At 38.1% G+C, this 16608-nt stretch overlaps 1 protein-coding gene across 1 annotated transcript in view; it reads left to right on the top strand.

Annotated features, from left to right (window-relative positions):
• Positions 1 to 16447, top strand: part of stat6 (signal transducer and activator of transcription 6, interleukin-4 induced) — a 36456-nt gene extending 20009 nt beyond the window's left edge. Inside the window, exons 5-20 of the mRNA XM_049581123.1 lie at positions 566 to 749; positions 1692 to 1792; positions 3376 to 3524; positions 3910 to 4026; positions 4198 to 4365; positions 5981 to 6068; positions 6152 to 6274; positions 6653 to 6745; positions 9836 to 10039; positions 10117 to 10211; positions 10307 to 10440; positions 11824 to 11973; positions 12072 to 12126; positions 12224 to 12280; positions 14423 to 14539; positions 14997 to 16447. Coding sequence (XP_049437080.1) covers positions 566 to 749; positions 1692 to 1792; positions 3376 to 3524; positions 3910 to 4026; positions 4198 to 4365; positions 5981 to 6068; positions 6152 to 6274; positions 6653 to 6745; positions 9836 to 10039; positions 10117 to 10211; positions 10307 to 10440; positions 11824 to 11973; positions 12072 to 12126; positions 12224 to 12280; positions 14423 to 14539; positions 14997 to 15069 — 1908 coding nt within the window. The 3' untranslated portion in view covers positions 15070 to 16447. The remainder of the gene's footprint in view (positions 1 to 565; positions 750 to 1691; positions 1793 to 3375; positions 3525 to 3909; positions 4027 to 4197; positions 4366 to 5980; positions 6069 to 6151; positions 6275 to 6652; positions 6746 to 9835; positions 10040 to 10116; positions 10212 to 10306; positions 10441 to 11823; positions 11974 to 12071; positions 12127 to 12223; positions 12281 to 14422; positions 14540 to 14996) is intronic.
• The last annotated feature ends 161 nt before the right edge of the window (positions 16448 to 16608 follow it).

Below are 16608 nucleotides of genomic sequence, written 5' to 3' on the forward strand. Positions count from 1 at the left end.
AGTAAAAAGTACAATATTTACCTCTGAGATTTAGTACAGCAGAAGTGTAATGTAGCAGAAAATGGAAATACTCAAGAAAAATTTGTATTGAAGTACATTTCTTGAGTAGATTTACTTTACTTAACCTCTGTGGCAACTTGAGGGGTTTAAACATGCACTGCACTCCAAATTATGGGAACTGTAGTTTCAAAACTGAGAGTGTCATTATCCTCCACAATGCAGTGAGACGAAGAATAATAGGAGGAGTTACAAAATTTAGTCTGAGGGGGCGGTCCCAAAGTGTCAGACTTTAAAAAGCACTGACGGCATGACTTGTGTTTCATTATTCTTTTTAAACATTGCATTACGTAAACCATTTTTTCTGGCAGTGGGGGCTCATATCAGGTATTTGAAAGTGTAAGTTGTTGTGACTGCAGTGAGAATGAACTTAACTTAACTTAAGATTCTAGATGTTCCACTTAATAATACTTAAAAAATGAAAAATACTTAATTTAATTTACTTTTTCTGTCAACAGTTGTGATGCCAGCTTTAATAAGTGCATTAAGTGCTGTTCTATGTCTGTAGCCCGCTCAGATGCCCAACCCTCCACAGTACCAGCAGTACTCGAATAGAGAGACCTCGTTCCCCAACATGCAGGATGTAGACTGCCTGGTTCTGAAGGTGCTGGAGGTCCAGGATATCCGACAAAAGATGCACCAACTGCAAGAGGAGCTCAACTGGGAGAGACAGAACTATGAGGGTTTACAAGGTGAGAGACACTAACACGAGGCAGGCTGAACAGAGCTCCTTTCAAAGTAACGCCCTGATTCATGTTCGTATGTCTAAAGTACAATAAACAGACACACCATAGTTCTAAGTGGCAATAAGATCCGGTGCAGGAACTGAAGCTCACGTAGGTACCATTACTCACAGAAACTGAAATGGAGTGAAGATATGTCAGTTCCTCTTTTCCCAAGATTGATTCATGGTTTTATTATGTTCAGTTTAGTTTAATGATTTTTCACCATTTTTTTAACAGGTTACTGATAATCAAGACTATACTCAGCTGATTAATTAGTTGTGAAAATACTTGTTGGTTGCAGCCCTACTCAATCTTATTCGTATTGATTTCTGAATTAAATTCAGATGGAAATTTAGGAAGGAAATTTAGTGACATCCAGCTTTAAATGTCAGGAAGTCAGTATCAAGATGGCCAGTGCTGCTGAGATCAGTCGACAGATAGAGCTCTGAGTCACTGGTGATGACATTACGTCTCTGAATGGCCTGACAAAGAGGTTACGTGTAAATATAATGTAAAAAGTTGTGGGCCATGAATGGATCCCTGAGGCACCCCTCAGGTCATCACTGTCCCTGGCTGTGTGTGTGTGTGTGTGTGTGAAGAGTGGCCATTGTTCTGAGAAAACAACACTAAGTGAGTAATTTCGGTCATCCATTTGACAGGATGTGTTTTTACGTTAGGGAACAGTGACAGTGACAATCCCAATAACATAAAGACCTCTTTGGAAATGCAGACACGAAACAAAACCCACACATCCTGTTAAATGAATGACTCAAATTACTCATTTTCGGTTTTGCCGTCATTTTGGAACAGTGACCATTATTTCCCATTCAGGCGTTTAGACAAGTTGGTCTGGTTGTTAGTTTGTGTTTGTTTGGTAGCACCATATGACATTAATATTTGTTTGCACAGGGCCGATCCAACAGAACGGACTGGATGCAGCAAAGTCAGAAATCCAGAAACTCCAGAATCACATCCAGCAACTGGAATATAATGTGAAGGCAATGGCCACGGTAGGACTGGCAATATATTGATATTATATCTGTATCTTGATGTGAGACTAAATATTGCCATGGATTTTGGATATAGTAAGATCTGTAGTTTTGTGTTTTCCTGGTTTTAAAGGCTGCATTGTAGTACAGTGAAGTTATTTTCTGATCTTAGCAGACTGTTCTAGCTGTTCTATTATTTGCCTTTACCCACATAGTCTTTATATATGAGGGGTATGAATCACAAGTTTCATCACAAAACAATTATTATATTAATTCTTTAGATGAGGTTACAATATTCACTCATATCTTAAACCTGCCTTGATATGGTTTTGATTTGATACGATTAATATGAGATGACTCATTGTCTTTTTTTTTTGGTCTGATTGCCACAGTACGCCTGGCGCTAGGCTACTAGCACTGATTGAATGTTTAGAAAGGAGGTGCTTGGATGGAAATAGTGACACAGACGTGGCCTGAGAATTTTTAAAATAAAGGTGTATCCCCAATTTGCATTGTTGATATTGGATCATTGATCACTGAATCAATGTATCGATCCAGACAGATGTATCATTACATCCCTAATATCCACATTACTGACGATTATTTATCAAAAATCTCATTGTGTAAATATTTTCTAAAAACACCAATAATCAACCCCACAACGTCACAATATCGTTGGCAGGGTTTTTTCTCAAAACTATTGTGATATATGAGCTGCGAGTACCATCATTACTGGCACCTTAGAGCAGTGGCTCTCAAACAGTGTGCCACAGCAGGTGCACTGGTGTGCTGTGATGCAAACTCAGGTGTGCTGTGGGATTTTGTGATAACCACACATTATTATGCAATATTCAACCGGGCATATACAAAAAGTTCTGAATGATTTTTTAACTGGCTGTATCAGTTTGTTGTGAGCACCCATTTACTATAAAGAGACAAACTACCTAAAACAATCTGATTGAATTTAATTTAAAAAACCCTCACGAGAAGCTATTTGACTCTGTTCGTGCAAGGGAATTATAAGTGTGCAACGCATTACATTATCTTACATTATTTCCTGTGTAAATGTGTGTTTTATTGGTCCTTTGGTGTAATTTTAAAAAACTTAAAATTGATTTTTAAATCATGTTGTAAATAAATATTTCATCAGTAATAGTTGGTTGTTAACTTATATTTGATATTAGTAAATAAAAACAAACATTTATGTCATGATAAGAGTTATAATACATGTTACAAAGGCTGTTGTGTACAGATATAAATACAGGTGTGCCTTGAGATTTTGGCTTGCCCTTTGGTGTGCCTTGGGCGCAAAAAGTTTGAAAACTACTGCCTTAGAGGGATATCAGTTTGTTTTTTGTATGTAGATTGCAACAGCTGTTGTATGTTCAGAGCGTGATGCTGTTCAGTCATAGTTTGATGTTACGTATCACGCTAAAGTAGACGATCATTAAATATGTCTCTTGGCTAATTTATGGATGAATAGTGTTTATTATTTTGTATGTATGGAGGTGTGTGATATTTCTGTGTTTGTGCATGTTGTTTATTGACATGCATGTTTGCCTATGTGTGTCAGTGTAATATGTTTTGGATCTTGGTTGTTATAGAAGCGCTTCCAGCTGCTGAAGGAGTCTGTGGACTGTCTGGACCAGTGTCAGACCCGTCTGCTCAGCAGGCTGAAGGCGTGGAGGTGGGAGCAGCACAAGGCCGCCATCGGACACCCCTTTGACGACAACCTTAACCCCATGCAGACCTGGTGAGGCCCACCCTGCTCCACTTGTTCCCTTGTACAAGTATTGACTGCATTTTGTTTGTTTTGTTGTATTTCTGTTCATCAGCTTTTTTATGGGAGTCCGTGGCTATGAGGCTGGAGGGATTCAGCAACCAGCCTGATAATTCTTTATGTCAAGCTTTTAAATATAGTACTCAAGTTATTTTCTTTGGTAAACACGTCATGTTGTATGAAATGATGAATCATTACATAAACATGTATGTTCCACTGGCTGTTTAGTTTTTGCTTTCATTCTTTCTCCCTCACTGCCTTTATGTATTTCCTCTCCATATGTATTTTCCCTATTTGTGTTTTTTCTTTCCATTTTCATTCTTGCTCCCTAACTGTCTGTATGTATTTTCTCTTTTAGGTGTGAGCAGCTGCTTGGCGTGAACGGAAAGCTGAGACAGGAATTGATGCTGATAGGGGAGCCATTTCCAGAGCTCCAGGAAAGGCTGGGGCAGCTTCTGCAAGTTCTGATTCAAAGGTAGCACAGTCATGTTGTTTTCTTTGGAGAACTGCCAAAGAAGATAAATGTATTTACCTCAAACTTCTTCTGCTCCTTCACTCATAAATAGCAGCATAAATGACGTACTTCCATACATCTTTGAAAACAGGAAGCGTTTTTCCTCACTAATGTAACTGATGTCTCCTCCAGCTCTCTTGTGGTGGACAAGCAGCCCCCTCAGGTCATTAAAACTCAGTCAAAGTTCTCAACAACAGTGCGATATCTGCTGGGGGAGAAAGTCGCTCCCGGAAAACCTGTGGTGCTGAAGGCGCAAATCATTAATGAACTGCAGGCCAGGAACCTGGGGAGTGTACCTGGGTGAGTCATACACACAGCACAATAGGGAGGGCTGCACGCTGTCAGGAGGGAGGAGAGCCATAGAGCACATTGCTAATTGGTTTTCATGGTATTCAGTACTTTTTTCCCCTCCATTTCCCTTTATAAAAAGAAAGTGTTGTTGCATTTTTTTCTGGTTATTATTTTGGTTACAGTTAAAGGAATACTTCACTCCCTGAATTATCATTTGTATTTCAATTGCTCACCCTGTGTTACATTGAATTTGTGACGTTAACTTTGTTTTTATCACATGCCTCCATGGTGAACAAAGAATCCAAAAACTGAAAATTCTTGATGAATTGAAGTCATAGGGGTCCACATTTAAAAACAGCAGAACAAAATCAAAACATCCATTAACAAACTCTCATACACCAGGTGCCATATAATCCAAGACTCATTGTTCCAGTTGTATGCTTTCCAAACACATACAACTGTAATATTTAAAATGCTTCCACATACACCTGTGTCGCACATGGATGAGTAGTGCACTTGAAGAACTTAATAGAGTGCACAAGCAGAATAACTAGAACCTTAAATAACTAGATAATATGAAAGCTTTGAGGTATAAATTTGATTTGGTTATTGTGAATTAAACCATTAGCTAGATGCAATCTGTCTCCATTATCATAAAATATGGTTTAATGTAGTAGTATATTTTTTGATGTGCAATGACCTAAAAATGTGCAATATAGAAATAAGAGATCCTACTTGGTTTTGCTCTTCTGAAGGTAATATAGTAAAGTGGCTTTTTAATTTGTAGGTTTTTGTTTAAGATTTATAGTGAAAAAAGCCACCGCTCATCCGTAGGCAAAACACTTAAAGAGGTGCTTGAGCTGAACTTACAGCCTTAAACAACAACAAAACAGCAGCCGCACACTCAAACACTGTGCATATATCAGTGATATATGCATATATGCACAGTGTTTGAGTGTGCGGCTGCTGTTTTGTTGTTGTTTAAGATTTATAGAAAGAAAAATGGTGGCTAAGACTCAGTTTGACCCCTTTTTTTAAATTATAGAACATTTTCGTTATGTATTCGTGAAATTGTGATACTGTACCTCATGCACGACTGACTTTGTTGTTGTATATCGTTATTATTTTATTGTCTTATAAGCCCAAAATGTTGAATAAATAAAATCAAACAATAATGTTTACCAGGATAACCAAGAAAGGCAATCCAGGTGCTCCAAAATATGAGAGAAAAATATCAAATAGGAATTAGTAAAAAGCCTTATTTTAGGATAAAAAGAAAAAATATAATAGTAATAATTAATAGTAATAATAAAAAAAATAAATCAGCAACAAAAGTACATGCATTTAAATGTTTCCAGATATTTATTGATATTGATATTTTGATTTTAGCTGTCGATTTTGGAGTACCTGGTTCGCCTGTTCTGTTTATCCTGTTTTCTTCTCCTGTTTTCGGAGAGCACCCAACACATTGTTGATCTACGGTTTAGTTTACACCGCAACCAGTCATATTTTTTTTTTCTAATAAAATTTCACACTTTGGAATGGGTTCAATTTACGTTCTTACTGTACACCACTTATGTGAGAGCAAAACTGACATTGAAACTCTCTGTTTTGCCATCTGCAGCGATAACGTCGGGGAACTGATCAACAATACAGCCATCCTAGAACACAACACAGCCAGCAAGAGCACATGTGCCACCTTCAGGAACATGGTGTGTAGCACTCCAGATTTATCACACCAGATTTTTTTTTTTTTTTTAAGTCTTGTTAACCAATTTTATTTTTGGTTTAACAGTCCATCAAGAAGATCAAGAGAGCGGACAGAAAGGGATCAGAGTCTGTGACAGAGGAGAAGTTTGCTCTCCTGTTCTCGACAGAGATCACCATCACAGGGTGCGACACACCCTACCGGATACAGGTTTGGCCCCTGTCCATTGTTCTTTAAGTGCTTTTTACTTCCTGTTTATAAGGAAAGGTGTGAATTTTGCATTTATGGTGATGATGTCTTTTTCCTTTGTCACATTGCTGTGAAGTTTGATGATACCTTTGATGTTCTGGTAAATCATTCAACAGCCATTTGTGTAGAATTCAGGGGGGAGCTCAGGGGACACACCCCCCTTAATATTTAGAACATGTTTTTTTTCTCCCCCCATAAAATATGAATTAACCAAGGACTTTTATTTTGACAAAATTTAAGACATTACACCATAAACAAGCTTTATCAGATGACTACAGCAGTGATACACTGAGCTGACGTACACCGACACACAACTCAAAACTATGTCATTGATTGTAGATGATCTCGCTGCCGGTGGTCGTCATTGTCCATGGTAGTCAAGACAACAACGCTCTGGCCACCATCATATGGGACTGCGCTTTCTCTGAACCAGTAAGTGTCACATTGTCTGTCTGTGCTGTTGTTAAATGCAGCTTTATTTTAGTCAGCCGATTCATGTGGAATAGATAACTTTGAATGTAGATTAAGTGAAGCATTAATGTTTGATGCTGAGGCTGTGTCTTCATCACTTGTTCTTTGGAAGAATTGCCTCCATTATTTTAAATTCATTTGGACTAGAAGGGCACTCCAAGAGGCCAAATGCCCTGTCTTGCAATGTTGAAGGTGCAATATACGACATTCAGTACATTAAGGAAGTATTTTTTATAAAACTAGGCTGTCTATGCTGTAGAAAGATGCAAATACTTTTGAAATTGGTGCCACATGACCACAGAAAAACAGAGGAAAGGGGCTGTGGCATTTGCTGTTGTTCAAGAGTTTGATAGGAACTACCAGAATACAGGACCAATAAATAATGTGAATTGCTTGTCCAAAAACAATATGGTGGCTGGCTGGTAAGAAAAGCCCCGTTTCCACCAAACACTTTCAGTATGGTACCTTTGGAATCAAAAGTAACCCTTGAGATATGGTACCTAGACCTGAGTGTTTCCACTGCAGACAGTACCTTTAAATGTGGGCGGGGTTGTTGTCACTCACTTTAGAAATAGCGGGTTTGTGCATTCAGTCCTTCTAAGGCAAACTCAGGGGTTTAGTGTTGCTAGAGCCCACAGGAACAATGCTCTGCAACGCTTTCTTTTTCTCCAGGTGATGATTTTGATATAAGCATTTTACATAATCTGGTTGAAATTAAAATATATTTTTAACAGTAGTAGATCCACTCATTACTAAAAGTTTATGTCATCCAAGAGAGAAAATAAAAACTAAAGTAATGGTCAAAGTTGTGACGGTGAAATTCAAGGTTTGCTGATGGCTTCACGTTGTCACCTCATGCATTGAGTAACATTACAAGTAAACATTCCACCTTACAAGTCGCCGGCAGTCGGCCCAGTGATTTAAGTTATTTTCTCCAGCTGCTGCAAATGGCAGCAAAACGTCCTTTCATTTTATAGTTACAGTTTGCTAATAAAACTCTCCACAGTATGAACAGTGGTTTCATGAGCCCTCAAAACCAGCCACAACTGAGCACAGTGACCATCTATTGACCAATCAACAGACTGCAGTGTTTTTAGCTCCACCTTTTAGCACCAGATCTGTGTGCTAGGTACCCCAACAGAGGGGGGACCATGAATGGGGACTGTTAGGAACGATTCCATTGGTACCATCCACAAAAAAAAAAAAAAAGAAGTTTCTGAAGACATTTGAGGTGAGAAATAGGAAACGCAGTAACAGACTCTCGGTTTATGTTTGATCAGCACTGCTTGGTTTTAACACTCAGTTTTTACAATACAGTATGACACCCACTTTGTGTTCTCAAATGATTATATTATAGCTAAACAGGTCACTACAATGTGTTTCTGAGGACATTTAGGCGAGAAAGAGGCAACACAGAAACAGAATTTTAGTTGATATTAAATCAGTACTGTACAGTCTGAGTTTGAGAAAGAGAAAGAGAAATACAAACAATCTGTAGTTCAAGCAACAGCCTTAGAGCCAGCTAAAATCCAGTGGATTATGCTTTTTGCTTGATATGAGCAGATCTGGGAGCTGGTAAGATGGAAAGAAGTTTACCACAGTTCATTCATACATACTACCCACATTATTGCGATACAAAGCTGAAAAAATTATCCCTTTAAGGTCTAGCAACAATCCAACAGCACCATAAATTACATTTATCCATTATAGAAAATTGATTTAATTAAAAGACAAAAGACTTACTCGTTTAATCGGATGAATCACTTTATTTAAATCAAGAATTTTGTTGACATTTTCATAGGGTGATGACATCACAGAATATGACAACAGACATTTGAGGCTTCAATCAAAAACCTCAATAGTACGGAGCCCCTAAAGTCCCCAAAAAAGAAAAAAAACCCTATCTCGTGCGCACGAGATAAGCTAAATCAAGCGCACAAGATACTAAAATGTGCGCTCGAAATACAATTATTTCCCACATTGAAAGCCAGTCAGTACCATGGCTGTGTACTATTTATAGAGAAGGTTACGTTACAGCGCAGCCAGGCAGCATTGGCTCTCTGCCAAGTTTTCCAGCGCATCCGCTTGAATACTAAACTGTATTTTGTGAATACAAACTATATGCTGATGTTGTAAATAGTACAGGCTATAAATAATAAGGCACATCTAAAATGATCCTCACTAATAACAAATAATGAATTATAATGTAGTTTAATAAATCTATACAGTGCAACCACTAGATGACTGCCGACTGCTGTCCAGTCCAGTACACAAGACACACTGGTCTCTGTGAGCTCGTACATCATCTCCAGGTAGAACAATTACTCTAAAACACTTGTGGATATTTTAGTCTTATATCCATGGACGTCGGAACTATTTTCTGGGGGGGGGTCTGATTGGTCAGTCGCAGCATTCAGAGGTCTGATATTACTGTGTAATGACCGTGAGTCATGAGTCAGTGAGTGACCTGTCTGAGCTTTCAGCGTGGGAAATAATTGTATGTTGAGCACATGTTTTAGTATCTCATGCACTCGATTTAGCTCATCTCGTGTGCTCCAGTTAGTATCTCGTGCGCACGAGATAGGTTTTTTTTTTTTTCTTTTTTGGGGACTTTAGGGGCTCTGTACAATAGAAGCTTTGAATGTAAAAAAAAAAAAAAAAAAAAAAGACATTTGATATAGTCCAAAAACCGAACAAAACATTCTTGTTTATCACACAGAGTATTGTATGCAGCTTTACCACTTTGCCATGTCGAGTTGGAAACAAGCCACAGACTTACAGTAATGTGCTCTTTGGGCCTAGACAGGCTTCCTGTTTGTTGCTTTGTTGACTGGAAATAGTCTGATGTGGTCTGTAAGAAATACATTGATTTTTTTTGAAGCGCCTAACCACTCAAACAAAATGGACATTGTCTACACACTTGTGCTGCATTTGTATTTGCACTTCCTTTTTTTCTCCTCTCAGCTTTAGTTTCTTTCACTCTTCCCCTGACATCACTATAGATCCATATCAGTGTTGTTGCCCTGTCAACCTCTTTGTCGTTGTCATCAGGACAGAGTGCCGTTCATGGTGCCGGAGCGTGTGCCCTGGAGGATGATGTACAGCACTCTTAACAGTAAATTCACCTCTGAGGTCCAGACACACCACAATCTGGACCAGTACAACCAGCACTTCTTGGCCCAGAAGATATTCGACAAGCCTGACTTTGCTGACGACTTCAGCAACATGATGGTTTCCTGGGCCCAGTTTAATAAGGTACACGCAGGTCCTCTCACAGAGACGTACCCAGGCTGACACACACTTAAAGCTCACACAGCCTCTCAATCTTACAGGAGGTTCTCCCGGGTCGACCATTTACTTTCTGGCAATGGTTTGAAGGAGTGATGGAGCTGACCAAGAAGCACCTGAAGACCTACTGGAGCGAAGGGTGAGGAGACTGCCCTGCTATTTTCACTTTTAAATCTTATCACCCTGCTACAGTCTGTAATATTACCACATGGTTGCAATGTTTTCTTCCACTAGGCTGATATTTGGTTTCATTGGGAAGCAGCATCTCCACCTGATTCTAAAAGACAGGCCCAATGGGACGTTTTTGCTTCGCTTTAGTGACTCTGAGATCGGCGGCATCACCATTGCATATGTGTCCGCTACTGAGAGTAAGTGTTAGTGTGGCCACAGACTTTTTTGTCTCCTCCCTCAGTTTCTTCAGTTTCCTGTTTGGACTGTGATGATGCAGGTGGCATGGTGTGAGGGATGATACATGGTGATGAGGGAAATCGTACATACATCTTTTATATCTGTTATTTTTATTTATGTGAGGGAATTTCAAGATTGTATTTTATTTCACCATTCTTTAACACCCTTCCCCATTTTGTAGGGGGTTCTTCTGAATTAAAACAAGTCAACTTTTTTTTTTTTTTTTTTTTTTACATTTTTCTAACTTTTTTTAAACATTTTTTACAACTTTTTTTATGGCAGAAAATACGACACCTTTTAATGATTTTTATGTCATACTGTACTATATTATTAAATAGTTTACATACATACAATGTTGTTACATTTTGACTCTTTTATGACATACTACTTTAATGTCATTTTAATGGCATACTAGACAATGATGTGTCATAAAAGATTTAATATGGAGCCAGAGTAACATATTTGACACAGACATATGACATAGTATGTCATGAAAATGTTCATTAAAAAGTCATTGTATAGTAGGCTATAAAGCAATAAATATGAAAATCATAGTAAAGTATATTATAATAAAATTATAGAATGTAATTAAAAATGTTCATTAAAAGGTCATAGTACAGTATGTCATAAAAATATTCACTAAAAAAGTCATAATATAATATGTCATAAAAAATTTGTAAAAAGTATTTAGAAAATTAATATGTCATAAAAATGAATATTAAAAAGTCATAGTATAGTATGTCGTAAAAAAAATTAATAAAAGTCATAGTATAGTATGTCAGTGAAAAAATTCATAAAAAGTCATAGTATAGTATGTCTTTTAAAAAATCATAAAAAGTCATAGTATAGTATGTCATAAAAAAGTTCATGAAAAAGTCATAGTATAGTATGTCAATAAAAATTCATAAAAATTCAAACTATAATATGTGGTTAAAAAAATTCATAAAAAGTCATAGTATAGAATGTCTTAAAATAAAAAAATCATAAAAAGTCATAGTACAGTATGTTGTTAAAAAATCATAGTATAGTATGTCAGTAAGAAATTCAGTAAATGTCATAGAATAGTATCGTTAAAAAAAATCATAAAAAAGACATAGTATAGTATGTCGTCAAAAAAAAATCATAAAAAGTCATAAAAATATTAATATGTCATACAAATGGTCATTAAACAGTCATAGTATAGCACGGAATAAAAACATTTATAAAAAGTCATAAAAATTATGTCATACAAATGTTCATTAAAAAGTCATAACATAGTATGTCATTAGAAACACATAAATAAGCATAGTATAGTATTTCACACACACATATGCGCTGACACATTAAACTTATTTTTCCACCAGATGGGGGACAGAAGATCCAGAACATCCAACCCTTCACCAAGAGAGATCTTGAGATCCGTAGCCTTGGGGACCGCATCCGAGACATCAGCCACATAACGTGCCTGTATCCTGACTTTCCGAAACATGAAGTTTTCAAAAAATTCTACACAGGTATTTTTCTTCATGCACCAAGTCAAATGTATGTTTTTAGGCTGAAGTGAAAATGGACAGCTAACAAGTTCTGTTTTTACTACTGTGGTTTTAAACAGAGCCTCTACGTGTTGATGGTTATATCCCTGCGACTCTGCATACTAAAGTCGGCACGTAAGTGACCTTGTTTTATTTCCCCCACAAATAAACCATGCCATTTGATTTACTTAAAGTAAAATAATTTTAAGGGATCATGTTTGTGTGTGTGCAGGGAAGCTGGCTCAGCAACACCCCCGGCTGCCGCAGAAAACCCTCACAGCTTCAACGTGTAAGTGTCACATCTACACATTTCTCTCCTTCACTTTATTTCCATACCACCAACTCACTTCCTGTCATTCATACTCCCTGGTGCTGTGTCTTACCACCTCAAGGGAGTTTCTTCAACTTTGGCACAAATGATTAGATTGGACTCGATTAGACTGATTAGATTTTGATGGTCATTGGTCAAAGATCAAGGTCGCTGTGACCTTGTCTGTCTCATACTCTTTCATGCAATATTTCAAGAACACCATGAGGGAATTTCCTCAAATTTGGTACAAACGTTCACTTGGACTCAAAGATGAACAGATTTGATTTTGGTGGTCAGGGGTCAAAGGTCAAGGTCACTGCAACCTTGCATCCATCTAATTCTCATGAATGCATCATCTCAAGAACATCTCTGGGGAATTTTTTCAAATTTGGCACAAAAGTTAACCTACACTCAACAATGAACTGATTAGATTTATGTGATCATAGGTCAAAGGTTGAAGTCTATGTGACCTTGTCTGTCTCATTCTTGTGAACCTTAATGGAATTTCTTTAATTTTGACACAAACGTCCACTTGAAATGAAGAATAAACTGATTTGACTTTTGTGGTCAAAGGTTAAGATCACTATGACCTCATAAAATATGTGTTTGGCCATAACTCAATATGCTAATAATAACAAAACTTCACACAAATGTCTAATAGGATAAAATAATGAAGTCATGACATTTTATTTCCAAAAGGTCAAAGGTCAACTCCACTGTGCCATCATAATAGTCTGCATAAAACACTTTTCTGGCCATTATTCAATGTCATAACTCAGGAATAGAAGGGGAGACATATGGTGACACTAATCTTGAAACTGTGCTGATGGTATAGTAGATCTTCCATGCTACTGGGGGGTAGATGTGTGTGAAGCATCCATGTTTTCATAGACATGGATGCAAACTGTAGGAGAAACTTGACAGGTGCGTGGAGGCATACAACCACAGGGCGGTAGTTCTAGTTAGTTATCAGTCTACAAAGGTGATGTTGCAAGACTTGGTGGTACACTTGGGCTTCTTTGTTCCATCGTCACTTCGTTGGCTTGGACTTCGTTCGTACGTCACATTGTACACTTACCTCACAATTTAATGCAACATCATCCTCCATGAACTCTGACGAAAGAGAAAACGGCTGAACAAATGAAAGGTAACTCTTCTTAACACCAGCACAGCAAAATTAATGTGCTGATGTATGGCTGCTGAAAAACAACACTGTCTGAGGACATGGGATGCATATTAGCGTTAATATTTCAGCCATTTTGAAATAATGCCACAGTGATTTCTTGACTTTTAAAAGTCATGAGCAAAAAGTTTGGCCTTTAATTTGTAATTTGACCAGTGTCAGCTCCTTATTGATTGATTATTGAATTTATTTGATGGATAAAAACACAGATAACACTGCACTGCAGTCGTTGAACATGTTACAAATCACAGAGGATGTAAACACAATAAAGCCCATTGTTAAGCCCATTGTGGTCCTCTAGTAAACACTTAACACACCAACAAGAGAGAACAACACATCACCATGACAACAAGTGCAGACAATACAATCAACACGTAACCACATGGTACTTTTTAATCAATCAGTCAATCAATTTTATTTATAAAGCCCAATATCACAAATCACAATTTGCCTCACAGGGCTTTACAGCATACGACATCCCTCTGTCCTTTGGACCCTCACAGCGGATAAGGAAAAACTCCCCCCCAAAAAAAACCTTTAACGGGGAAAGAAAACGGTAGAAACCTCAGGAAGAGCAACTGAGGAGGGATCCCCCTAAACATGTCTTTAAAGATATACTATGCAGGATATTCCTAAATAAACAATGCGTAGACTCTTACAGAAGTATACCCATTCAGTCATCACTGAACGCCAAACAAGAGTGAATCTGGGGTTTGCTTTTGCTTTTAGTTTCAGTGGCGAGCATGTTTATAAACAGTAACTGACAATTCCTGCAAGGTATACCTTTAAGGTCACGTGAAATAAGCTCTGTGAAATACTCTGTTTCAGATTTGTGGACAGATTTACTGCTGCTTCTTCTGGCAAAACATGCCAACTTTAGTTTAGTTATTCATGAATCTTAAGGTTTGTGTTGATAGGGCTGTCGTCGTTTCTTCCAGGCATCAGTTCCAGCAGCCCTTCAGTCCACAGGAGTCTATCAATCAAGACATAATGGATACTGCACCTAACTCTGTGGAGTTCAGTCCAAGCCCTCCTGTTGGCTTCCCGGTACACATGTAGGTTTTCATTTTCTAGGCATCTCAATATTGTTTGATTTTTCCCAAAAATAGTTTGACACGGGGCGGCACGGTGGTGTGGTGGTTAGCACTCTCGCCTCACAGCAAGAGGGTTGCCAGTTCGATCCCGGGTGTGGGAGCCCTTCTGTGCGGAGTTTGCATGTTCTCCCCGTGTCAGCGTGGGTTCTCTCCGGCTTCCTCCCAAAGACATGCAGATTGGGGACTAGGTTAATTGATAACTCTAAATTGTCCATAGGTGTGAATGTGAGCGTGAATGGTTGTTTGTCTCTATGTGTCAGCCCTGCGATAGACTGGCGACCTGTCCAGGGTGTACCCCGCCTCTTGCCCGATGTCACCCGCGACCCTCAAGAGGATGAAGCGGTTAGAAGATGAATGAATGAATGAATAGTTTGACATGGTGTTGAGAGGTCACAATGTGTATGTGTCTATTTTCCAGGCCCGCAGCTAGCCCGCATATGGATCTAGACTTAGACACTTTTCTCCAGACTCTGGAGAAAAACAGTGTCTAAACTCCTGGAGGCAGACAATGGATAGAGACCAGAGCCACAGTCATCTGTCTTACCGTCATGTTAAAAACCACCGCCTTGGTTTGTGCAGACTTTCTCCCTACACTTCCATCATCCATCTACAGATTCATCTACTTTTGAGTGACAACAAATGTGATTTCCCTGGGACTCAACATGTTGAGCTGGTTCTACGTGAGAGCAGGAAATCATTTTTAGGACGTCAAACTGAGAACAAACGAAAAGAATGAAAAGTGCTGTCATGGCAGTGCGTCGACCATCCTTGTTGTGTACCTTTTTGTCGAACACCTCTTCTGTCTCTCACTTGGTGGTAGGTTTGTTGATGTTGTTGATCACCGCAGTCGGCTACCAGAGATTGTTTTTTGCATTTTTGTTTTTTTATCGTGACAAGGCAAGTGTATTTGCATTTCCCTTTTGTATATAACCCTTCCCTCTGGTGGCAAAGTCTCATCAATAGTATATCACGAACCCAGTCTTACAGTTATGCACAGTATGCATGGTAAAGACTTCATAGCCAATGTTTATAAGACTCAAATGTAAGAAACAATAAGCTTTTCCATCACTGTTGACTGTGAAACTACACCACATTGATGGACACAGCAGAAGTGTTGATGATAGTGGTGGTGGTGGTGGTAAGGGCTCTTCATATATCTGCCTCCCTAAAGACACCATTGTTTGTATTTTCTGTTACATGTGTATATTTTTAAAGCTGTCATTTATTAATCTCAACCAGTCATTTTGGCCCTTTTCTTCTGAGTATGCATCAAGTCCCTAATGCAAAAAATGCTCACCGTCTGTCTTCAGTCTTATAGAGTGATACAACTCATAAATGCAGTGAAAGTAAATGATCAACAGTATATTTCCATACCTATATTACTATGTAGATTTTCAAAATTAGATGTTATTTTATGTTACTACATTCATGTAATTTTGTTTTGAGTCTCACATAACATGTTAATGTGCCATTTAAATGTATTCTCGGTGTTACAGGCTAAAAACATATGGATATAGAGTAAAGTCATTAGTATAATTTTATTCTGATGAGGGGATTTGGGAGCTCTAAATCTAATTTTGCTCTGATTTTAGCAGTTTTTATCTTCAGCTAAATGTAGAAATCTTCCTTATTAACCAACTTTTGGTTTAATGAGAAGCTTTGTACTCCCTACCATCACTGTCAATGCTGTGCATGTGATTACATATTGGTGTACTGGATGTACCATGCGGCATGTAATTTTACTGGATCATAACCTGTCATATCTTGCAGAGTGACTTTTGGATAAATCACCCTGAGGCTACTACAATCCGTATAATCTTTCAACCGTGGTGTCAAATAAAATCTCAGTTTTTCTCAAAATTTAAAAAATATTTTCGTGAATTTATTTACAAGGTATTAACTAGCCTATCTGTCTTAAGCCAACTTTGACTGATATCACAGATGTTTGTGTAGACATTTTAAAAGCTGCACACAGAGGAATATGTTCAACAAGCCACTGGGGACTGAATTGACTCTTTGACTGTCCTTGT

Source organism: Epinephelus fuscoguttatus, linkage group LG7 (genome assembly GCF_011397635.1).
Source record: "Epinephelus fuscoguttatus linkage group LG7, E.fuscoguttatus.final_Chr_v1".
In the NCBI taxonomy this organism is placed as follows: Eukaryota; Metazoa; Chordata; class Actinopteri; order Perciformes; family Serranidae; genus Epinephelus; species Epinephelus fuscoguttatus.